General features: G+C 49.0%; 1 protein-coding gene across 1 annotated transcript in view; it reads right to left on the bottom strand.

Annotated features, from left to right (window-relative positions):
- Positions 1-24730, bottom strand: part of GALNT14 (polypeptide N-acetylgalactosaminyltransferase 14) — a 97105-nt gene that overhangs the window by 8159 nt on the left and 64216 nt on the right. Inside the window, exons 4-13 of the mRNA XM_063152612.1 lie at positions 23802-23869; positions 21302-21367; positions 19308-19429; positions 14972-15059; positions 14265-14349; positions 12843-12946; positions 8094-8220; positions 4725-4817; positions 2900-2983; positions 1657-1801 (exon numbers count right to left, since the gene is read on the bottom strand). Of these exons, the coding sequence (XP_063008682.1) occupies positions 1657-1801; positions 2900-2983; positions 4725-4817; positions 8094-8220; positions 12843-12946; positions 14265-14349; positions 14972-15059; positions 19308-19429; positions 21302-21367; positions 23802-23869 (982 nt within the window). The remainder of the gene's footprint in view (positions 1-1656; positions 1802-2899; positions 2984-4724; positions 4818-8093; positions 8221-12842; positions 12947-14264; positions 14350-14971; positions 15060-19307; positions 19430-21301; positions 21368-23801; positions 23870-24730) is intronic.

The raw sequence follows: 24730 nt of genomic DNA, 5'->3' as shown, positions 1-24730 counted from the left end.
TGCGGGTAGAAGTAACAAAGAACTATCCTAGAAAGACAGAGAAAGATAAAAAGGAAAAGGCTTTTCTCTGTTCCTGCTGTGTACTGAGTGCAGTCATCCTGCAATCTGTTTGTAGTGCATTTTTCTGTTCCTTTGCAAAGTCAGCCCTGGATGTGCACAAGAAATAGAGTTGCCATCCAGTGGGAAGTGTTGACCTATTGCAAACTGCTGCAGAATCAGAACAGGAAGATGAAAAGTTCGTGGCGTGAAAAATTCCGAAAATTTACTGCACAGAAATGTCAAAACAAAATGTGTTTGGTAGGAATGAAACAATCCAACTTGTTGGCATGACATTTCTCATTTTAAAATACCACATCAAATTGGTATTTCAGAAAGACCAATACCATTTCATTTTGAAACACTAACTTGCAGCAGCATTTTTCATTCTGATTTTCCCAGATTTTTTTTTTTAGAACAGTAGATTCATTGGAAGCTGCTATTGTTGTTAGAATACTTTTCCTTTCTTCTGCAGAGCTAGCCCTGAAAAACATGATGACCTGCTCTCACCAGCTTGCTGTTTGTGTGAAAAGTCCATGCAGCAGTGGAAGTAAAAAAACCCCAATTCTGGAACATGGAAACCAGAGAAAATGTAAGAAGCATTACTGTGTGGCACTTGCAATTATATTAACTACATTTTCTGAACTGAACTAATATTCAAGTAGTCATTGTTGATTTTGCCATGCTGTGAAACAGATATTAATTTCCTGCCTACAGACAGGCATGCAACTGCATTTGAAAGAGATGCACATAATGACGTGCTTTGTTTGCACACACAAATCAGGGGTATTTTAAGCAATCTCCCCAAGCTGGGCTTTTCATATGCACAGCTACCTTGTTTGAATATGTAACCACGAGGGTTAAGGATGTACAGTTGAGAGGAAGCATGCACACCACACCATTTCCTATTGAATTATTTCATGGCAACCATGGAGAAGCAAGGGATTGTTATCCTCCCTCTTTTATAGATGGGAGCACAGAACTTACTGACATGCCCAAAATTGCAAAGGTGAGTTTTAAAGCTGTGTCTATCTTCAGGGTCTTGCTCCAGAAACCCTCCTGCAAGGCACATGTGCCTGCTCTTGGCTCTAAAATCTCCCAGGGAGTGCTTTTGAGAACATCAATTCATACAGCTTTATGTCATCTCAGTGAGACTGAAAAAAAACTGAGATCATCCTCATTAAATCCTCGCTAGTTTAATGGGCAATCCAATACTGAGAGAATGCAGACTATGAAGTTACAAATGCCACTGCAACTCAGTCCATTCTGAGAGAAAAAAGGCTGAGAGATGAGAGGAAGTTATAATTCTCTTTGCCTTTGATCTGTGCAGATGAGCAGCACGTGGTGTTCCTGGGCAGTGGGAAGAGCTCAGCATGGGCTCCCATGGAGATGAGTGGGACAGGCTGTCCTGTGGCTCCTGCGCCAGTCCCTGCTGCTGCCCAGGGCTTCCACCAATGTCAGGTGGAGCTGCCAGGGTTTAATGACAGGCTGCCTAAGGAAATACACTGGCAGAATGGGTAAATCCTCCAACAGAGCTTCAGCAACCTTAAGAAATCCTCTTGAAGCTGCCCCCATGGCATCTTCCCATCCAGCGCCACGAGGATACACAACACACCTTACCTGTGCCTTTGGCACTGTGCCCTTGGTGCTGTTACAAGGACTCAAGCTCAAGATGGGGAACTCCTGCTCTTCAGACTTGTGTGACTCCAGGCAGCTCTGCCTTTGCCTGATGATCCCGGTCTGGTAGAGCGATTCCTCGGGAATCCTGCGGGAACAGCGTGAAGACGACATTGTAATGCCCCATGCTCAGCTGCCCCAGGCATAGGGGGGCTCTGTGGGGTAAGGCTGCACCATTTCACCTCCAGAAAACGAGGGGTGGCCAGGTCTACCACAATAGTGAAGCACTGAGAGCAGCATCACTTGGACAGGGACGCTGCAGGAGCAGCGCTCGGAGATGGATGGCTGACCTTTGTAAGAGGAAAAAATAAATAACTGCACCAGGCAAACAGAGCAGCCAGAGCCAGGCTGTGAGCACCTTTCAGCTTACAGGAGAGGGGAACTTCATAACAAACTGTCACAGAGCCCTGGCATTGCCTGTGAATGCTGCTGTGCAATGCCACACATGGCAAAAAAAAAAAAAAAAAAAAAAAAGTAGTAAGAAAATGGTTATAAATCATCATTTTCACACAGTGATTCTGCACTCAGCTACTGCATCGGCAGATCCCTGAAGGTATCTCTAGAACTTTACAATCCTTTCTGAGGATGGCTCCTGATAGGGACCAGGGGAATGAATGCAATGGTTTCTGGAGTAAATTGGTAGCTAAAAGATGTCTGTGCAAAAGCAACAATATTCATCAAAGCAATGGGCTAGGAGCAAGGCGGAGACATCTGAATCCAAGTCATAAAATCCTAGGGTGAATGGTTTCACAACAGAGAAGCCTTGAGTGCCACAGAACAGTGTGAAAGGACTGGAAATTAGGTGCTTCTTTAAGGAGGAGTCATTAAGTACTGAAACACCCCAGCAGAAGCTATGGTGAATTTTCTGCCTTGGGATACTTTTGTAAGGAAAACTCTCTTATTTCCCTACACAACCTGTTCCCCAGCGTGGGCAGGAGGACACCTAATGAATTCCTAGGAACAAATGGACATAACTGATGCTTTGTGCCTCACCAGCCCTGCAGCAAAGAGATTGGAAGAAGCAGATATCACAGAGTGTCACCCTGCGAGCAAGCTGTGCAGCACAAAATTCCCTCTGCCCTTCTGTGAAGCCCAGGGGAGGGGTGCCCATGTCTCTGGGGGCAGGAGGGAGGGATGGAGCATCCCACTGGCCTGCTGGATGCAGGTGGAGGTGGCACATCCGTACCGAAGTTCGGGATAAACGTTCTCCAGGTACCACTTGAAGCTGTGGCATTTCAACTTCTTCCTCAGCTCCACTCTGCTCTGGATGCTGTGGGAAGAAAATATCACAGAGATACAGTGGAAATGATGAAGGTGAGATCCAACACACCACAAAGGGAGGATGAGAGAAACCCATCAGAAATGCACAGGCAGCAAACGCAGGAGCATCAGCAGCTCTGGTTTCTCTGTGTGTGAGCCTGAGCAGTTGTTTTGATCTCTGTCTCTTTGGAGGTCTCACTTGGTAAAATGGCATGATGCATACTGTCATTTTAACAAGGGAGTCTGGAGCTGAGAAGGTTCAGGGAAGAGCACGGTTATTTAAAAATTATCAGTAAAAAATGTATGCTACTATGCAATAACCCTCACCTGAGCACATCAACATATTAGGAAATTAAAATATGCTGTTTGCTGTTCTAAGTTACTCTTGGTTTGCAGGACTACAGGAGGCCTTGATTTGCAAGAGCACCTAAACATGCTGGTAAGCCAGCAGAAGTTCATCACACAGTGAAATCTTTTTTCTTTTATTAATCAGGACAAAATTTCTGCTGAGGGACCATGCTGTACAGTGACATTTTCAAAACTTCAGCTCTTCCCTGGGCCAGCCTCCACCTGTGGAGCTGTTATGAGCTGGCTTTTATGGAATAGCCAGAAGTCACCAGTACACCTCCTTTTCACATAGGTCAACTTCTCTATATCCTAGGCAGAGGACAGAGCTGCTGCTTCATTCCGTGCTGATGGATGGGAGGAGGATATTAATTCAGAGGAAACAAGGGAGTCCCCAGGACTTCAAATTATTTATCCTGGAGATTGAAGAGTGGCCACAAGGAATTCAAGTCTGGACTCAGAACCCCCTGGAGTCTGAAGGAAACTTTCTAAGACAAAGAAAATGTGAAAACGAGAAATGCAACACAAATATTTACAGTCCTCCTGAAAGGCAGGCATCTCACTCCTCACAGAATGAATGGCAAACTCCCTGCACACAAACACTTGTTGCCTTCCAATAAGCAGGCCAAAAATTTGATGATTTTCCTGTCAGCTGCCACCAACACCTCTGGACTCTCCTACCAAACTCCAGTCCAGGATCAGAAATAGTTCTATGTAATGCGAAGGACAGGACAGAGGCAGAGAGGGTTTTCCCCCACCTGGGTTTGGTTCACTGCTGGTTTGGAATAAACCAGCACAGCATTTAACCTGGCACTTTATCAACTTCACTGCTGCAGCACATGCCTATCATCAGTGATTTATTGTCACTACAGAAGTGATGTAGCCACATTTCGCTTCACAGAGAAAAGCAAGGCACAATTCTTCCCAAGAACATTTCTGGGTTTCACATTCTCTGAACATCAGAGAAAGGAAAAACAATTCTTATCATTTGCTGTGCCTGTGTTTGTGCAAAAGGAGAATGCAATATGGAGATTGTTTACCCACAGTGATGGTGTTTTGGTTCCTTGGCCTGTCAGGGCCAGGTGTGTGTGTGTGTGTGTCAGGACTGTTGGGTGACAGTCACGAGTTCTGTGCAGTGTGTGCAGGGTTGAGTGCTTGGCAGATTCAGTTTAGATGTAATGCAATAATAGTATGGAATAATATAGTCTAATAAAGTAATTAATTAGCCTCCCAATATCGATGGAGTCCTCCTCATCATTCCTCCTTCCTCAGGGCCCTCTCAGTACAGCTATAAAGCAACACAGCTGGTTTTCCACAGCAGGGACATCTCTGTGGGCAGCCACTGCAGCAGGCAGGGCTCAGGCAGAGCTCAGGGAGGGCACAGGCAGCAGGGGAAGGATCCTTACTTCCCAAAAGGCCTCCCCTGGGCTGCAGGCCGGGCAGCATAGTAGTACTGCTTGAACTCGTCCATCCACACCTCGGCCGTGCGCTTGGTGTTCCTGGGGAAGGCAAGGGGACATGCTGAAACCAGGGGGACATCTTCCACAGTGCACCAAGTGACCCATCTGCCCTCCTCCCGGCCTCAGCTTCACCCAAACCCCCTCTGAGCCAACCCATCCCTCACTACTACAGAAGGTGCTCCTTCCTTCCCATTACTCCAAAAATATCAGGCCAAATAAAGCTTGGATGAAGAATTCACCATTTCAAACTCAGCTGGATGCTTTGCACCCACCAGACCCAGAACTGAAGGTTGTCTCAAGCATCATCTCCAAGGCAGGAGTGCCTGGGGTTTTATTTAGTGGATGGGATGGGGCTCTGAAAAGTTTGCCAAAGATTTGCAAGTATTTCCTTTGTTTCAATCCTGAATGGACTCACCTGCTTTGCGCTCCTGGATTTCACTGAGGCAAACCTCAGCATTCAAAACTTACAGAGAAAGTGACCCCACCCCAGTGCTGCAGCATGAGTGCCACACTCCCACATGAGCCAAGTGTCTACAGAAGGTTTCTGAACCTCAGCAAATCTTCTGTTGGCTTCAGATAGCTCTAACTCCTCTTGCAAATGGACTTCCTGCTCCATGCCTATCTGCCTGTCCCTGCCCTGACCAGGGGAGCTCTCCAGTCTCCTGCTCCAAGGCAGGCCAGTGCCTCCAAGCTATTGCTGCCACACCACTGAGCTGCTGTGGGCAGGCTCTGGACCCAGCCAAGTCCCAGGTGCCCAGAAAAGGATTATTGTGCACATGAAGCCAGCACTGCACTGGAGCCTGAGCTGTCTCTCACACTGAAATAGGGGCTCTGTGGAAAAGCAATCAGTATCTGGCAGAAAGGTGGAGATATCTTTTGCTAACACCTCTATCTAAACAGAAGTGCTACAGAGCCTCAGATTGCCAGGAGCTGCTTCTCCTCTCAGTCTATACCCTGTAACATTAAGGCTGATAGATACCCTAAGGTTAATAACATCCCAGCTCCTGATACCTACAGGTACATTTCTCCAGACTGATTCTCAGCTCCTTGCTGATTCATGGGCTCCCTCCTCTCTCTCTCTAAGGCAATAGTCTAAGTGCTCTTGCTCAAGAGATGACTAAATCAGTGTCTACATCTGTACCTAACCTTGCCCAGCGCGCAGGGCTCCTTTGTTTGGCTTCCTGATCTCATTTGAGTTTACAAGAAACACGGGGATAAGTGCCAAGGCTCACACCCAGGCATGACACAGCCATCCCTGAAGTCCCCAGGGGCCTGTGCCTGGCAGGGAGGCACAAAGCTGTACCCATCCAAGCTCCCCTTGCTCCTCCTGCAGGTGATGCAATGCAGGTGCCACCTTCTCACTCTGGTTTTGACAGGAGAGGTTTTGTCACACCCCAGCCCCTCTGAAGTAGTCCTGCTTCACTAGCAAAAGCAAGAGCCCTCCTAGTGTTCCTCAAATTTGTGCTTTGCTCCTTGATGATGCCCTGTGCCTGTCACAGCCATCCCCTTCCAGCTTCACCCACTGGAGCAGGTGTTTAAACATCATAATTCCAGAGAAGCCAAATGTGAGGTTTCAGAATGTGACCTCATTTTTTAAATAGAAATAAAAATGTTCTCTCTAGTTTTCTTTAGTTAATATTGACAAATAAGTGCATCATTAGTATGTACAGTTAGTATGTACATCATTAGGATCTGTACAGGCGTTAAAATGTAAGATTAAGATTTCCTATGTTTTTCCTATCCAAAAAGGGTATTGGGGCAGAGTTGTAATTTTCAGAGGTACAGTTGGCAATTAGACACTGGCATTTATGAATGGTCATATTACACAGTTGTTTTTTTTTTGTTTTTTAAACACCTGCTCCAGTGGCTGGAAATCACAGGTGTTAGTGAGATGCTGTCATGGACATATTTTATGAAAAATCCTTTTGCTAGGATTCTTCTCCTGAGAAGCTGAGAGGCCTCAGAAATGAAATGTAAACAATGATTATCTGCTGCTGTGGAATGCAACAAGTGCATCTTTGATTGGTCTCATGTGGTTGTTTTTATTTAATGGCCAATCAATCAGAGTCCAGCTGTCTTGGACTCTCTGGTCAGTCACAAGATTTTCTCATCATTCCTTTCCTTTCTTTTCTAGCCTTCTGATGAAATGCTTTCTTCTATTCTTTTAGTATAGTTCTAATATATCATTTTCTTTTACTATAATATATATAATAAAATAATAAATCAGCCTTCTGAAACATGGAGTCAAAATTCTCATCTCTTCCCTCATCCTGGGACCCCTGTGAACACCACCACCACAAGATGTGTCATTTGCACTCCCCCCTTTCTCAAGCAAAGGCTGAGGAAGCTGCAGAGAGCCTGGGTCAGCAGCAGCCCTGTGGCAGACAGCTGGGTCTTCACAAATGCTGCTTTCTGACAGTGGGAAGCCCACACTAAAAGGAAAGCCTGCTGTGTAAGCACTCACAGCTGCAGGTTAGCTCAGAATCAACCCTGCATTTACTGTAAGTGCCCCCAGTGCTTTTCTCTGTCATTCACTTAAGCAACAATGTTCAGCCTCATACTCTTAAAATGGAGGAAATCCTTCCTGACCTCACCAGCTGCTCTGATCATCCTTCCCATGCATATTCCCACTTCTGGATTTCCTCCTTCTTTCCCTGATATTTATTTCCAGGATCTTAGCCCATTCCAGACAGCCCTTTCAGTGCCTGATTCAGCCTGTGTTGCTGTGTGTGAGGAGAGGTGCCTGCCCTTCAGCTGATGTGCCCTGACAGTCCCTTTGGTCCAGGCCAGCCAGGTGCAGCCCACTGCTGCCTCTGCTCAGCAGAGAGCACCAGCCTGGAGACAGAACCACCCTGCCCAGCAGGATGTGTGGTTCCCATCCCAGAGAGGCACTGGGAAACAAATTTTCTGGTTCAGCTGAGCCACACTGAGCCCTCAGCTGAGGTCACTGGCTACTGACAGACATTGCTGGCAGCCTCATTTTAGGTCATTACAAATGTGTTCTGGTGACCTCAAGGTCTAAACCAGCATTTGCTGTCCCAGCAGTCAGCTCTCAGGGATGTGCTGGGGCCATCCCTTCATTTCTGTGCTGATGAAAGCTACCACATAAATGTCCTATTTCTGTCATATTCTCAACACTGGAGAAATCCTATGGGACAGTTGTATTGACTTATATTTTCTTCAGCTCGAGAAATTCCTGCCCAAGGATATTTCAAAGTTTTCCTAACAAACTTTCCTGCCTGTTTTCTCTGCTCCCCTCTCTCTCTACAAGGGTAAGTCACAGAAAAAAAACCAAAGCAAGTACAAACCACTTACTTGATGTATGTATTGGCATTTCCCTCTGGAAAGATGTAGGGATGTTTCTTCCTGAAGACATGCCCAACACGGCTGCAGGGGATGATTTCCAGGCTCCCCCCACACATCCACACACGGAAAGAGATTTCTGTAAGAGAAGCAGCTTCAGCACTTTGTCTTTCTGTCCTAGAGCAGTCTGAATCCCGGTGTTAGCTCTTACTTCATCCTCTGCAACATTAAACTGGGCTAAATCAATTACCAGACTGGCTTTCCTAGGCACAAGGGCCTTAAAAGCACATTTCAAAGCTTCTTTGCAAGCTGTTTGAAGTCCGTGCACTCGAAACCTGCCTCCAGCACAGCAGGTGCAATCACAATGCTCTCACAATGTGGGACCATAAGCAGGTCCCCTTTCATACACTGCAGAATCTTCTCACACTTTTGTGCCTCCCTCATTACTCCTGCACTGCCTCCTTCAGAGTCACTTCCCTCCAAAGGGCTTTCAAGTTCATCAGGAGAAGCTGTGAATTCTCTCCATTAATGACCACAAGTGTCATTATCTTTATGAATCCACCACTGACTCTGCAAAGTGGACAGAGAGCTGTGCATCCACTGCCTGTCCCAAAATGGACAGGAGCTCACCCTGCCCAGGTGCTCTGGGCCTTGAGGGCCAATGCTGCAATCAGGTAAGGCACACACCTGCACACAAGCAAAGGCCAGCGGTGGGAGGCGTTATCCCAAAAATCTGGATAAGCTGTCAGTGTGGGAGATGTCTCCCAGTCACTCCAAGCCACTCTGTGGTTGGCCCACAGGGCCCTTGTCAAGGAAAATGTGGCACAACTGACAGCAGAAGTTATAAAGCCCTTGGCAGGGAGTTGGATGAGGTAGGAAGGGTAAGCAGCACGGCTGATCTAATGGGTCCATCTGCTCCTGATGCTTATGAAGCCATGAATCTGTAGCTCTATTGTCAGACAGTACCAGCGTGGAAAAGAAATGAAATTAAAATGAAAAGGCTCCTGCAGTTCTCCAAATCCTATTTTATCATCTGTTGACAGTGCAGAGCTATATGTAGCATGTATCTACTGCAAAACTAGTAACTCCTTTTCACACACATCCTCCTCCATTCAACTACAGAATTAAGACAGGAGAACACCCATTGTCTTTGCCAACTTGTGCTCCCAGCAGTCCCCTCATGTATGCCAGCACAAGGATGGCATGTCCCCAGGTTGGATGCTGGCAAGACAAGCCCCTGTGGCAGGAATGGGGCAGTGCCAACAGAACTCCTCCTCCTCCAAGGGTTTAGAAAGCTTCCATCCCTTCAAGAATGCTGACAGCTTCAGGGAGCAAAGGCCAATTGGAGCAAGGACCCCAAAAGCCCCCTGAGCACACAGGGCTCAGCCCTGAGCTGCTGCAGAGGTGGGAGCCAGGTTCATGATGCTTCCAGCACACCTGCCTGCTCCTGAGCTGATGGGAAGGGAAGGCTGACACAGCTGCAAAGCCTTCTTGCCTCAATGCCTGGATCCAAAATCCAAGGCTTTGATCCCAACCCCAACAGCTGGCCCTGGCAGCAGGGACAAGCAATGGCAGGGGTGGGAAAGCACAGCAGGGAGCAGTATTCCTTCCCAGAAACTCCCTCCCCTTCCCTTCACCACCGTGTTTACATGCAAGAGCTGCCAACAGCAGCTGGAGCCTCACCACTTTCCCCAGTGCTGGGTATTAAGAGGCCAATAAAACGTGTCCTTGTGCCATGTCCTGGTGCTATATTGGGAGCTGGCTTCATCACAGCTGCAGGGAAATGAGATTATGGCAGGAGGTGGCCACTCTGAGCTGCTGCTGCTCTCGGTTCTCCTCGCTGCTGTCACTTGTCTGTGTGTCACAGCACTGGCCACTCTGCTGGCACTGCTGTGTCAGTCATAAGGGCACCCAATACAAGGGGACAACCAGCTGAGCAGCTCTCTGCTGTGCTGAAAGACTCACAGCATTCACTCCTTGCCTGGTTTTTCCAAAGCCTTGTGAAGAGGTCATCTCTGTGCATTGTGAACTGGAATGAGGACACAGCACAAGGAGATGCTGAGGAGTCTGAGCTCTCTGCACCCTGCAGAGCCTGCTCCAGGTACAGCAGAAACAACAAAAGCACAGATTTCCACAGGAGCCAGATTTCCAGCCCTGGAGCCATCCATGGCAGGCAACAAACAAGATCTCCAGACAGGCAGCCAAGAGCTAAGTGCCCCAAGGGACGGCAGACTGAAGCACCAACTAAAGTAAGGTACAGGGTCAGCTCAGAGGGGCCAGGGGAGCAGAAACCAGCTGTGTGCTTCCCTTGACCCTCAGGAGATGTTGCCAGTACCCTAGGAGGGGGTGTGAGCAGTACATGTTGGGGTGTGCTGGAATTGGCCTTCATTCTAGCACTTCTTGCTGGCCTGCAAGTCCTTCTTGCCACTACTCATCTACAGGGAATTCAGTAAATTTAAGATCCAAACACCTACTGTGTCCTCCTTCAAAGGCAAACACGCTGACTTTTGTTCTGCCTGATGGGACACTCTGCCTTCGACTGCCGCACCTGCAGGAGGTGGAGCTGAGAGCCAGGCATTCTTGGGCTTCTTGCCCATTTCCTGGGCTTCTGCTCCTGGGAAAATGGACAAGATGGGATCTGCCCTGCTGCTAAGCAGACCTGCACTTTGCTGTCACAATGTTAACCTTGATTTTGCTTTCCCACAGGAGGCCGTGGTACCCCTGTGTCGCTGGCTGGGGGCTGTGTACAAATCACAAATGGGATGGGACTGCTGGGAACGTGCCTTGAGCTGTTTTATTTTCCAGCATCAGTCTCATTACATTGTGATGACAATGAGAAGATGCCACCAGCTCACATTCTAGGCAGCAGACAAAGAACTTAATGTTACAAGTCACTTTATAAGTTTTTTGATCACACAAAGCAAAAGCACATTGACAGTAGTTCTATCCAACCACTATAAGCACATGTACCTTTGGTTAAAACAATGCTTGCTTATTTCAAACACAATACCTACTTGTAAGCCTTAAAACACAATGCACAGAGCTCAATTATTAAGCTTCAAACTTCCTAATATCTTTCTAGATAAACATTTCTGTAGCTTAGAGAGTTATTCTAGACAAGCATTAATACACAGACCATTGTTCTGTTTGTCCTTGCTTTTCTACCGTTTAAATAATTTTTCTGCTGACCTATCTCATGGCTGCTGCTTAGCTCTAATCACAGTTCTACTGCCTCTGTGGCCTGCCTTTTGCAGTTTTCCCAAAACCCTCTAATTTTGTAGATTCCCACACCCCTGCAGCACTGCCAGTGCATGTTTGGTCAGGAGCAGCCTGCTGGGCCATAGCACCAGCAAGGGAAACCCCTCCTCTGCAGGATGGGTCACAACCAGGCACAAGGAGCACAAGGCCTGCTGTCACAGGGCACGGGACAAGGATGGAGCCAGGATGGAGCTTCTCCCAGGAGCAGGCTGTCCTGTCACTGCTCATCTCCCAGGAGCAGCTCCTGCTGGCTGCTGTCAGACACAAACGATGGGCACAGACAGACAGCAGGTCAGGCACAGCATGGCAGCTCCTCCCCTGTCCAGTTCCTTTCCTGAATGCTTTGTTTGGACTATTGATCCAGCAGGGAAGGTGGGAGGGCTGCCACTCCTCTCCCAGGTTTCCTCACAGCCACCCCACTCTGATGCTTTGGGTCACTTCAAAGGCAAGACAGAGAGAAAGCATGAAAGAGTGTGAGATTCCTACTGCATAACAAGATAGAAATAAATAAAATATATCCAGAGGGACAAGGCATGCGAAGGAAACACCAGTGCCAGGCAGTGGATGGATTACTGCGAGGCAGCAGCATTTGCTCCCTTGGATGAGTGACAGCATGGCTGTGTGTGCTGAGACACAAGAGCCTTCCTTCCTGGCCAGCCCCACTCCCCAGAGGTGCAAAGCTATTAAAGCCAGGTTCTGATCTGTCTGCCTGACACTGAGTGCCTCCCCCTTCTTTCCTGGGTACAGCCTGCTGTTCTGATCCACAGCATCACTGCAGCTTCAAAGGGAGAACAGCACAGCCCCATCCAGCTCTGCTGGACAAGGGACAGGCTGTTACCTCTTTCATGTGCCCTCTCAAGGGTGCTTGCAGGAGATTTCTTTATGCCCCTCTTGTCCCATGATAAGGGCCAGAGATCACAGAATTTAAGTGAGCTCAACCCTTTTTTTTTGGTGCAGGAGAAGTGACAGTATCAGAGAGAGCTGGGCAGCCCTCAGCCACCCAGGGATACAGGAATGGATAAGCAGCCCTGGTGCTCTGCCACCTGTTTGCTGCATGCTGATGGAGCTACAGCTTCACGTACTCTGCCAACTCAAGGAGGGACTGATACCTCAGTTCATAGCTTGGAAATGCTGTCATTAATGGATTAAGACAAATTCTTTGCTTTACTAGAGCAAAAATAAGATCAGGAAGGAATAGAAGGGTGCATGTAGCGTTCTCTCATCTGTTGGTAACACCAAAGCTGCAAACTGTGGGGTTGAAGGTATTTACCTACAGGACATAAAGCAGCATGGAAGGCAGGCAGTCCCAAGTGCCAACAACTGCTCACTTCCCATCATTCGTGGTTGCTGGATCTCTCACTCTCCTAAGACCACAACCTATGAATGTAAATGAGGGAAACCACCCAGAACATTCAAAGGGAAGCCTGAAATTACCTTGTATCCATCCTGACTCAAAAAGGAAAGCCAATACAGCAAGGCACAGGAGGATGAAGAACAACTCACCGAAGTTCTCTCCACCCCAGATGTCCATGGCACTGTCGTACTTGCCCAGGTGGTTGAACCAGGCCTTGTCGATCACAAACAGCCCTCCAGCAATGATGGGAGTCCTGAACAATGCACAAGGACAAGAGGACACACTCTCAAGCACTGCTGCAGCACCTGGATGCACAGAAGAAGCCCTTCCCTTTGCCTCCCCTTCCATGACCAGGACATCACCTTCTCACCAAGAAAAGGACAAAACACCCCAAAATGCATCTGGAACCTTTCTTTCAGCCACCTTGGTGTTCTGCTGCCAATCATCAATTGCCTGGCACTTAATGACTGGCTAATGCACCCGTCAGCACAACTCCTACAAGCCCAAAGTTGACAGCCCTGATTGTAGGCTTCAGCATCAAAAATGCACTTAGCACTCGGGGGTTATTCACTCAGAAGGGCTTTTGCCTGGAGCCAGCCTATTAAGAGCACCATTCCACTGGGGAGAGGAAGGCAGAGCCAATTCAGAAGGGCTTTTTAAAAGCCATCACTAGCTGTGTGATCTTTATTTCAAACCAGGGTTATTTTTTTTTTCCTTTGGATTAGCTAAGGAAACTGCACAGAGAAGGCCCGTGGAGGAGGGGAGGGCAGGCCCAGAAGAGAGCTTGAGGAGACTTGCTGCTGGCTGGCACAAGTCCCTTCACCATTCACTTGGAGACAGTGTGTATGCTTGGGAGGAAACGGGGTGATTGCTGTGCCCAGGCTAATCTCCACAGTGCCCTACAGTGATCAGGAATGCAAGGCCAGCCTTTGGGAAGCCAGTGAAAGCTCCTGTTAACAGCAGCATCCTAAGGAGAAGCAGTGCTCTCCTCCCCTGGGAGCCTTCTGAGGCCCTGAGCTTCCCCCAACACTTGGGGTCCTCCAAGCCTCACATCTGGCTGGGGCTGCAGACACCAGCACCAGGCTTGCTGCCAGCAGAGATTTCCAGCAGAAATCTCCATCCCGTGTCATGAGGACAGATGCTCCTGTTCAGCTTTGCTCCCTCCCCTGCACATCCCCATTTCTGAGGAATCCTCAGTGAGGTACAGAAGAGCAGTGCTGATCTGACTAGACACCAAGTTTATCATGAGGACACTGCCTTATTTTTAAGTGGTAGCTGAACTGAGAGAAGTAGCTGTCCACAGCACTGGGCTTTTTCCCCTAACCATAATCCCTAGCACTACCAAAACCCCAATAACCATAAACACACCCCTTCCATCTCTGTGGCATTCTCAGGCTTCAGTGTTGGAGGGTGAAGCTGCACTGCAAAACTCGGACAATTGCTAGAGGTACCAGAAGTTCAGAGCTGTCCTGGAAGAGATTCCACACTGCTGTGGAGCATGGGGACACACGTGAGGTCACATGAGAAGCCTGTCCTGCCCCTGGGGTGCTTCCTTTCCCCTCCTGACTTACTTAATGGGCTCGGTGGGATCAAGTCGTTTGGCCTTCTGCTCTGGGGAGAGCTGCTCCCATTTGAAATGCAGACTCCAGTCAAAACCTAAAATCAGAGTAGAGAAGTGCCATGGGGAAATTAGAAATTGATACGGGTTAGGAGGCAATGCAGGCTGCAGAGGCTGTGTTTGATGGAACGTTTTCCCCACCTTCAAATGACTTCAGCCACAGAGATGCAGCTCTTGAGAGGAATGTCCAATGCCTAACATATTTCACTACTACAAATGGACAAGAAACAGCACATTGCATTACAATTTCAAAGTCAAGTGCTCCAAAGGCAGGAAAAGTCAGAATTAAAGCTGCTGCTGAAACCTAGTCCCCCTGTGCACGCTCTGATGGACACTGTGTGCTCCAAATAGCACAGGCATACTAATCAGCACTACACCTGCATCCTCCAGTTGCTGCCTAGGCATCTCCCATCTCCTCCTGTCACTTCCAGTGCTGCCCAGGGTGGCTTTGACATGACCCTTCTTTCCTGGTTGACCACCTCACCCACTGCAGCAAGCACACTGCTCACACCATCCCCCCTGTGTGTGCAGCAGCAGCACTGAGCAGCGTTCATCTGCTTTTCTGTGAGGCAGCAGGAGACAGAGGTGTGGTGCAAAGGCCAGTGCACACTCCCAGCACAGAATGGATGCCCACAGGACATGCACACAGCTTGGACTCACCTCCCCTGAGGTCTGAGGAAGCTGCCACATAGGCAAAAGTGTCCAGGTTGATGATGTCAATAACGGGACTGACCACCCGGGTGGGATCCTGCAAAGCAGAAGCAGAAACACCCCTGACTTCAGGTGACGCCATCCAAACTGGGCAAGGGGCTCCAAACTCCTGGGGACACCAAGGGCCTGCAAACATTGGTGTCATTCAGTTTTGCCTGGGACAAGCGTCCCTCACTGCCTCCTCCTCAGACTGTGCCTGTACCTGGCAGCCAGCTGGGCTGGATGCAAAGCTCCTTCTGCCTTTTACAAATCCACCAAAATATTCCCCTTTCACCTCCCTTAAATACTTTTAACAGGATTTCAGAAGTCAAGTGACAAACAGGCAATTGAAATGACAGAGGAAAAACACAGCCAAATAGCTTAAATATGGGTATGTTTTTAAATGCACCAACTACAGCAGCACAGTTAGTTTTGCCAAAGTTGTGAAAGGGTTAAAAAAGAAAGACCTGATTTATTCAAAATAGTTGGTGGTGATTTAATTAACATCTTGTTATGGGCAAAGAGATTATACAAACAGTTATGAACAAAAATATCTACAGGAGGAAGAGACTCTGACAGCTTTGACTGGTCTCTTATCTCCCTTTTTCTTTTCAAAAACCCCAAACTCCAATTATAGCTCAAACTTCAAGGTTTTACCCTCACCAGATCAAATTGTTTTTCACAGCTATACAAAGCAAAGCATCTGAGCACACTTGGGCTTGCTCTCTCACTGGGGAAAGACTTTGTTTTAGAAATTAGTCCTGACAAAGAAGCATTCAAATGCAGTAGGAAGAAGCAACCAAAGGCCATGAGCTGGGAGCTGGACTAGAGCTGATTTTCCAATTGAGCATGACAAATACTTGGTATTTCCATAACAGGGTCAAGCCAGGGGTCTCACCAACACTTTCTGTGAGTCAAACATCTCACTGAAAAGGGCAAAGTCTGCTGTACCTCTGTGCTGCACAGGGAAACACAAGCCACATCCAAGCAGGGTGAGCCTTTCAAACCCTCCAAACCTTTCCTGGCTGCTGCACAGTGCCCCCCAGCCTGCCACAGCTCAGCACAGCCAACATCCTTTAATTGCCTGAGGCCAGGGGGAAGGATTTAAGCAAAGCATCTGCTCTGTGTGCTGAGCAATGCAGGGAAAGGATGGCATCCACTCATTTAAAACCTGTCCCTCAAGCATCTTACTGGGGAGCACTTCTAGCTGGCTGACACCCACCCCTGGTTTCAATTCCACTCTGCTCACTGCATGCCACAACTTCTTGTAAGAAAATCCCCTTCACATCTGGGCTGAGAGCACGACTGCAAGGTGCTAACCTTGAGCAGGGCTGTCCTCTCCCTGCCATGTCCTGGGAACATATACATTTGCTCAGCTTTCATGAAGGTCTCTCTGACCCTCACAAGAAAAGCACGGCATACTCAAGAGCACAGTGCTGTTGCTATGATTTATTTTGGGCTGAGCACCAGATCTTATTATAGGCAGCTTCATCTTTCTGGTTTTTTTTCTGCTACCCACCCATACCAGGGCATGTTAATATTAACAACAGCCAAACCTTCAATTTTCTCTCACAAACCTGAGCATTAATTTCTGCAATGCTGTTCTCAAACACACTGCACGATGTATGGATCTAAACCAACAGAAAAAAAACTCTGAAAATGCCCCTGAAGATAACAGATACATTTCAGCCTTGGAGAAGGGCAGAGTGGCTCTCAGCCTCTACCTCCTGATCTTGTAATGGACAACAAAAAGGGCCACAGTTGCTGCTCTGGCCCCACGGCAGGATTAGGCAAAGATTAGGCAGGCTGCCCTTCATGGGTCTCCTTTTTCCCAGGAAAGCACCAGACTGGGGGTATTTGAGCTGGGAATGGGGGGGGGGTCACCATTCACTGGTCCATCCCATTTGCAAACCCAGTTTTGGGATGAGCTTGTTGAGTCATACTGTAAAAATATCTCGGGACGGATAACTACATTTTTAGAAAAGTTACTTGGTTGAAATGCACCATTAATGACTTTAGAGATATTTGTTCCATAAGCAAAAATAAGAGCCCAGGCCCACACTCCCAGCATGCTGGTGTGAGACACTGACCATCACTGCTGCTCCCTGGGACAGGCACAGGGCTGGGATCCCCCAGGCCCTCTCTCTTTCCCCCACTCTCCATCACTTGCTCTTGCTGCTTATTTCCAAATCCATGTGCTGGCTGTGTGCTGCCCATGCCCACCAGAGGAGGGGAAAACCATGATCAGCTGCAGGCAAAGCTCGAGGTGGAGCCTGATACGGGTTCCTGGTGGCACACATGGGCTCTGGCACTTCCCACCATGGAAAGGGGCAGGAATGGCTGCTCTGGCTGAGAAAATAAGAGAAGCCAAGAGCGGGGTGACTGGGCTGTGGTGGCAAAAGTGATGGGTGTGCTTTGAGGCACTCACCGCTCGTTTGCTTGGAACTTAAAGCACATCAGCTCAGAACAGGCTGTTCCTGGGAGCAACAGTCAAAAAATGCTCCTCCCAGGCAGCTGATCCTCATGGAGCAGCTGGCCAGGGAGCCCATCTCTAGAGCACAGCCTGAAGGTGGCAGCAGTAACATTTCATACACTTCACTGATCAATACCTTAACCCTGCTGGCAGGGATGGGTACGGTGGGCCTGGAAGGAGACTGGAACTCTGCCCTTATCCTGCAGCTTCTGTGAGCAGCTAAAAAGCAGGCATGCAGGACCCCTCTGGCTTTGCAGGTTCCTCAGCACCCTTTGTAGTACATCTCCCCTGCTGCCTGAGGCTGCAAGATGCTGGGCAAGGTCAGGGCAAGCTCACAGACTGCCTTACTTCCAGCTGGGGAAAGATTCAATCCAGAGGAGTTTACAGAGGTGATGTGTGTGTTTGAGGCTGCATTCAGACCACAAGGCACTGGAACTGCTCTGGTGATGCTGCACATGGCACTCATATTCACCCATCCTGTGGATGCTGGACATGGGGCGCTGTCCTGGAGCTGTGTGGGAAAGCAGATCTGCCAACTCCCTTCCTGCTGCCTTCACTGCCCTCCTCCTGACAAAACACATCAAAAGCTCTGGATACTCCTTACTGAAGTACAAGCAGGGCTTTGGCACAAAGCAGGGAATGCCTGCCTTTAAAAAGCCCAGAGGAACAAGTGATGCTGTAAAGCTTAGTAGTAAATCCCAGCCTGGACAGGCAAGCCATGAGGCTCCAGTGGGATGTCACAGCATGTGTTCTCATAACTCTACCAGAGCCATGATCAATGATATGAACAGCCCATTTCCATCACATTTCCATCTATCTGCAGCTCTGTGGCCCAGGCTGCAAACTGAGGTTGGGATCTCTCCAGTGCTGGCTGTGCAATGACTGCCAGCAGCACTGACTGCCCTCACCTGTGTGGGGTGGGACCTGCCCTGGTGCTGTGCCCCCTGCCCCTGTCCCATTGCTGACACACAGAGGGGATGCACAGCCCCACCATCACAGCTGCCACATCTGCAGGTGTGAAAAGCAGGATGCCTGAGGTGAGGGGCACTGTGAACACCAGCCAGGCACGTTTTTCCATGACCCACCACCTCAGCTGCCCTTATGTCAATGCAACTCAGAAGCTATAAAATTGCTGAGTAATTAACAGTGGCCATCAGGAGCCAGAGGTGTAGTGAGGGTGAAGGGAAAGGATGGTGCATCCACACCCTGGCTGATGGTGGATCAAACCCTGCACTCTGCTGCCAGCAGGTCAGGGCACGGAGCTCCCCTGACTCGAGTGACAAGGCCAGCAGCCTCTGTGTGCACGTCTGGCAGGAGAGACACCGCCAGAGAAAGGGGAATGTCATTGTCTGCTCCAAAATCAGCAGAATTTAAATCCTATTAAATCAATTTATTAGCGCTTAATTTGCATGAAATTAAATTCGGCCCCTATTCAAGGAGCCGTCACTCCCTTAAATCATCATCACTGAGCATTTTACATGAGCCTAATTAAAATCTCTGCTGGAGCACTGCCCACGTATTCCCCTACCACCACTCAACCTGTGCCTGCCCATTAGAGTCCCACTGCCCCAGAGACACCTTGTCCCACCCACCCACGTGCTCCCCCAGCCACACACATCCCCCACCTGCCTGCTGGGTGGAGGAAGACCAGAAAAGGTGACTTTGTACCCCAAAAATGCCTCTTTGTACCCCAAAAGGCCTCTCTGTACCCTTTACTTGGATGCTTGCATGCAGCTGGTTATGGTGGGATGGTCATGCCCACTGGGAGGAGGAAGAGGAGGGGGACAAGGGGATGCATCCCCTGAGGGTGACTGGTGTCTCAGGAGCACTCACCTCCTTGATCCTCTGCAGCAGGGGGAGCAGCCAGTCCTTATTCACCTCGCAGTGACTGTCCAGGAAGGTCAGGACACCTGCCGTGGCCACGTCTGCCCCTCGGATTCGGGATCGGATCAGACCTGTTCAGGGACACGCCGTGCCAGCTGCTCCCCACACACCTGGGTAACATCCCCCGCCTCCTCCACTCGTGCTTCTCCTGGTTTTACCCTGCCCAAATCCCACCCAGATAAAGCATGGCCCAGGCTCATTGTCTCCTTTCTGGTGCTGCAAGGTATGCCAAGCATTTCCTAAGATCCCCAAAGAAATAAATGGCTCCACCAAGGTTGCTGATTAATGGCATTTATGCCAATATGTAGTTTGCACAATTAATTCTGCTGTCACCTTCTGGGACAAAGCATGAGTCAAAATGCTTTCATGTCCCTCTGCAGGCAACAAATCCAACACAGATGTGAGGCAGTGGGGAATGGGACAGAGGAATTGGGGGTGGGAACACCTTCTACCAGAATTAAGCTTTTCCCAGACTACTAATTTTTCCTGCTGCAACCCCTTTTGTTTCCCAGTGATCCCCAGATCTCTGTCCCACCCTGAGGGCACTGCTCAATGGGAACACATTTTCCACCAAGGAAAGAGGGTTGGCTTTTCAAGGTGCCTGACTTATCAGGGTCATGATGGTGAATTTGAAATCATTTGGAGATGGGAATGGATTGCTGCACACATCAAACAAGAGGAGAAACAGGTGACTCAAGAGGAGCAGAACATCTTTATGAAGGAGAAATAGTGGCAATACAAGGGGACACATGGGCAGATAAAGAGACAGGATTTCAGGGAACAGCCACACATCAGATTCATGCAGGAGGTCACTGACTTTCATACTAAAATTCCTTAGGGGAAAGGGCTTAAGCAACAGCCTCTGAGCTGGAGAGGGAACACGTGAACAAAGCCTGAAGCATCCAGAATTTGCCAAGGTCTCCTCCTGCAATGCAGACTTGTATCTCCCTGTATCTCTCTCTGTGACTCCTAAGATCTTTATGTAGGTATGCTCTTCTTCACCCACCCCTGCCCTTCCCAAACCCTGGCAGCCCCTGGGGGACACAGTTTAAGTGATGAACTCAGCAAGGTAAGCTTGAGCTCCCACACTGTGGCTGATTTATAGAGCACCAATAACTGCAGGTCCCTCAGGAGCTGGAGATGAGCACACATGTAGTACCCTCATAAGGCAGGGGAGAAAGGTGAGGAGGAGGTGCAGGTCTATGGAGATCTCCCTTAATCTCCTGCTAAAGCAAGAATGTCTCTTACACCCATGGGGCCTGATGTCACCCTGTCACCAGGCCTGCAGAGCTGAAACCTTCTGCAGAAAGAATCCTCAGAGAAAAGAACCTGTTCCACTCCTCAGTCTCCTCAACCCAACACTGACCTGGATGCACACCCTGGATTTGCAGCACCAAAGAACTTCTTTGTCTTTAGTTATCCTAATACTGCAAACCAGGATTTGAAACACATTCAGGCTATGGGGAATGGGGAGATGTCTCCAAAGGTTGCCAGCAGCAGTCCAGTAGGACATGCATTCATCCTCCATATAGCCCTTCTTAATCTCTCAAATATAATTAATTATTACCATAAAAATCCCACAGAAGCAGCAGGAGCAGATCTTCTCTTTTTCATTAGAGCTAACATCTTTACAAATAAGACCCGGGGCTTTGTTTTGCCTGTTCTAATTTTCTGGCTAATAAGCTACAGCTGAGCCTCACTGGAAATCTTAATAGCCCCATCTTTTTCAGCGAGAGAGGGGAGATCCATTTCAAATCCCAGCTCTTCATCACATTTTCCTTAATCAGGGTCCCCCTTATCCCCAGGAGCCACTGAGCTCCTTGCCGACCACTGCATGGAGGGGGGTCCCCATGGCCCCATGAGCGTCCCACCTCCCAAAATGTGTGTTTCCCACCTCCCAAAATCCGTGTTTCCCACGTGGGCTGAGGGCAGGCAGCTCTTACCTTCCCGCCGGCCGTTCCGCAGGCACTTCACCTTGGGCAGCTGGCCCAGCAAGCGGCAGTCATCAGCTGGGGACACACAAAGGGAGGACAAGTCACCCCCACAGTGCCTCTGGCAGCAGAAATGGGCACTCCCAGGAGACACTGGCAGCAGGGGAGAGGACCCTGTCCTGTTCTGGTTGATGGTTTGTTAGGGCAATGGAGCTGCCGGGTCACGACAGCCTCGCCCCTCAGTTCGTGGAGCATAAATTTGGCCTGGCAGAGCAGCAGTTTTCATAGAACTTGTGTAAATTCAGCAGATTTACACTGAGAGCAGCTGAATTATGCTCTAAAATCAGCACAGAAAAGTTGTGGTTCGGGTCAGAATCTAAGTTTCTGCACATTAATGCAAATGACTATTTTTGGTAGCTGCAAAGCAACGCGCAAGCTGTTGATGCGTGTCTGCCTGGCGGGGCAGGCGCTTCCTGTGGTGGCCTGGAGCCTTCAGCAAGGAGAAAGGGATGCTCAAAGAGAGCCCCGTGGAGCAGCTGGGGGCTCCTCATGCCCTGGGCAAGAGCTCCATGGGGCAGAAAGGCCTGACAGCCACCTACACCTGAGCTAGGGAGGTCCTGCAACCTTACAGGCAGCCCTGGCATTTGTCCTCACACAGATTTCTGCAGAGTGGAGGATATCAGGTGTAACCATCATTCATGGGTTGTGGAGGTCATAGAGTGGGTGTGTAGAGGTGGAAGGGGCTGTGATGGGTACACCTCACCTCTCACTCCTCTGCCTCTTCTTCCTCAGCACTACAAACACAGAGGTGAGTGCCCCATCCCCTCTGCCCAACCCCTGAACCCACACACTCAACCCTGAGCACCTTCACCCCCTCCAGAAATCTCTGTCAGCAAGAGATCACTGTACCCACACCCAGGACAGAGCTGGAACGGGGCAGCAGAAGTGGCAGGGCTTGGCTATGGACCCACAGCGAAAATCTGCTGGGGATAGTGAGAACTCACGTGCTGGAGAACTGCATCCCAGTGAATAACAGGTCAGCAGGCAGAGGGAGGTGAGAAATGAGACACAACTGGGCACGAGATAAAAGCACTAATTGCTTGGGGTGGGTTGCAGAGAAAAAACTGACCATGTGTGTGTAGTGCATTATGCAAATACGTGTATTTTATGTAAATGCATGCAGAGCAGATGCCAGCAGGCTCAGACTATCACAGCAAAGATGTCAGATAGCTGAGAAGTGCTGAGTAGCTGAGGGGCTGCCCTAAGTTACACAGGAAACCCCTCTGGTGCCCTGGGATGAGTTAAGACCCAGCCCTGCTGGGACAGGGGAGCTGTGCTCCTACAAAGCTGCCTCCTCCCAGGAAGGCAAATGCTTTGCCTAATTTAGCCAAATACTTGCCATTTACTTCCTACACCCTCCAAAAATCCCTCTGCTGTTCTGCAGGGCAGCTCCAGTCCCTGCAACTGCTCCTGTTCCCCATCACAGCCATTCTGCCAGATCCCAGACTTGCCCAGCCTGCCTGCCCCGTGTGCTGGAGCTGCTCCAGGGCTCACCACAGTCACAGCAGCTCCTTCCCCTAGCTTCAGCAACTTCCCAGTGCCAAGAAGTGGGTCTTGTGTGAAATCTGTCCCTAATGCTCTCCGCGGCAGTGCCTATTTATAACATCCAAGAGCAAAGCCCAGATCCATTTCTTAAAAGAAACCTATCTGGCTTTGTTTTCACGTTTCCAAGTAAACAGCTTTATTTTGCAGCTCCTTGAAACATAAGTGCCACAGACCACTCAGCCAGTTTATCATCCTTTTTATGCCTGAGACAGTGTTTTTTGAGCACTTAGATCTTCAGCTCTCCCATCGAACTAGGCAAGGTGTTTAGCAGGGGTGGTTCCCTGGGAGCCCCTGGGGCTTCAGCTCTCTTCTAGTGGAGACCAGAGCTATTGATTTCCCTTGAGTCACACTATTAACTGGGTGGGAACAGCAGGAGGATGTGGGCTGTTTGTGTGGTGCACAATGCTATTTATGGTGCACCTCAGAAATGGGAAAACCCATGCAGGGAGTCCTCTCTTTCCAAGAGTGAAAAAGAAGGTAAAAAAAAAAATAAAAATCAAGAATTGCTGACAACCTACATAAATGTATGCAGAATGTACACATAGGGTCAAGAGGGTCAGACTGCCATTGTCCTGTGGAATTCCAGTGGTGCCAACCCAGAACTGCCCCTGGCTGCAGCTGTGGTGGGATACAGCCATGTAAGGATTGGATTTACGTCTGCTGGGCATAAAAACGATTTGCCAAGAGCTTTTCTTGCATTATTTTCGTGGGAAGAGGTTGGATCATCTGGAATTTGAATTCTACACGTGGCGATGCAAACCCAGCACAGCGGGGTTTGCTCTTCACAGCTACAGAGCTTTAAATTTCCTTCCACTCCAGCAAACTAACTCTCCCCTGCCTCAGTGCTAATCCCAGTCTCTCCCAGGCTTTTGGGCCCTTTGCTTTTAACAGGGAAAGGGTCACTTACGGTCATCACTGAAGTCATCCACGAGTATGATTTCATGGACGAGGTGCACCGGGGTGCGGTTCAGCACGCTGAGGGATGAACAGAGAAAAATCCATGACAGTGCTTGACCAACTTAACAAGCCAGCAAATGGAGTGGAAAAGCCAAGGAACTGACCCCCTGCCACAGCACAGAAGAACAGGCTTGGATTTCCACAAAGGATATACTAGATAAGAACTCAGAAACCACCCCCCAGTCATCTACAGTGCCTGGCTATCACCCTGTAGCCTGATCTAGGAGCTAAGTGCTCTGTACTCCTAGAAAATAGCTGAGATTCACCCTTCTCACCTTTGTGAGCAAAAGCAGAGCCCCACATGAAGCCAGGAACACCTGGCTTTTTTTTTTTTTTTCCTAAATTGGACCAAGATTCCTAACTGGACTTACAGCAAAGCTGCCATCACCTCTCCACCTCCTCTGGGGCTAATGATATGGTGTCCAGCCACAGCAGGGCCAACACAGAGAAAATTACTCAGCTCAAACCCATCTTTACACGGCTCACAGCTGTGGCAGGACAACTCCTGTTTTTATCCACGGGCTGATTGTGTTGCAGAGGCTGCTGAGAGGATAAGAGCAGGGTTGGAGCCCACCCAGGTAATGAAAGAGAGGCAGGAGGATGTGGTTCACAGCTCCCTCCGTGTAGACAAACACTGAAACGTGGCTCAAAGCTAAAATCTTCCCTTAATTAAGCCACCAAAGGTTATTATTGTTATTATTAAAAAATCTAGACCTGTTCTTTCCCTTTCTCTCACGGTGCAGAGGTCGTGGATTGGTTGCACTGGCTCCAGCAATTTAATCTCAAATAAACAGCAGCGCAGCAGTCACCCTGACACGCAGGACATGGAGTTGCAGTTGCTATTATACATGCTTAAAATCCTGCCCCAGCAAAGGGTCA

Source organism: Melospiza melodia, chromosome 3 (assembly GCF_035770615.1).
Source record: "Melospiza melodia melodia isolate bMelMel2 chromosome 3, bMelMel2.pri, whole genome shotgun sequence".
NCBI lineage: Eukaryota > Metazoa > Chordata > Aves > Passeriformes > Passerellidae > Melospiza > Melospiza melodia.
The sequence above is the reverse complement of the archived record's forward strand: the minus strand, read 5'-3'. Positions and strand labels throughout refer to the sequence as shown.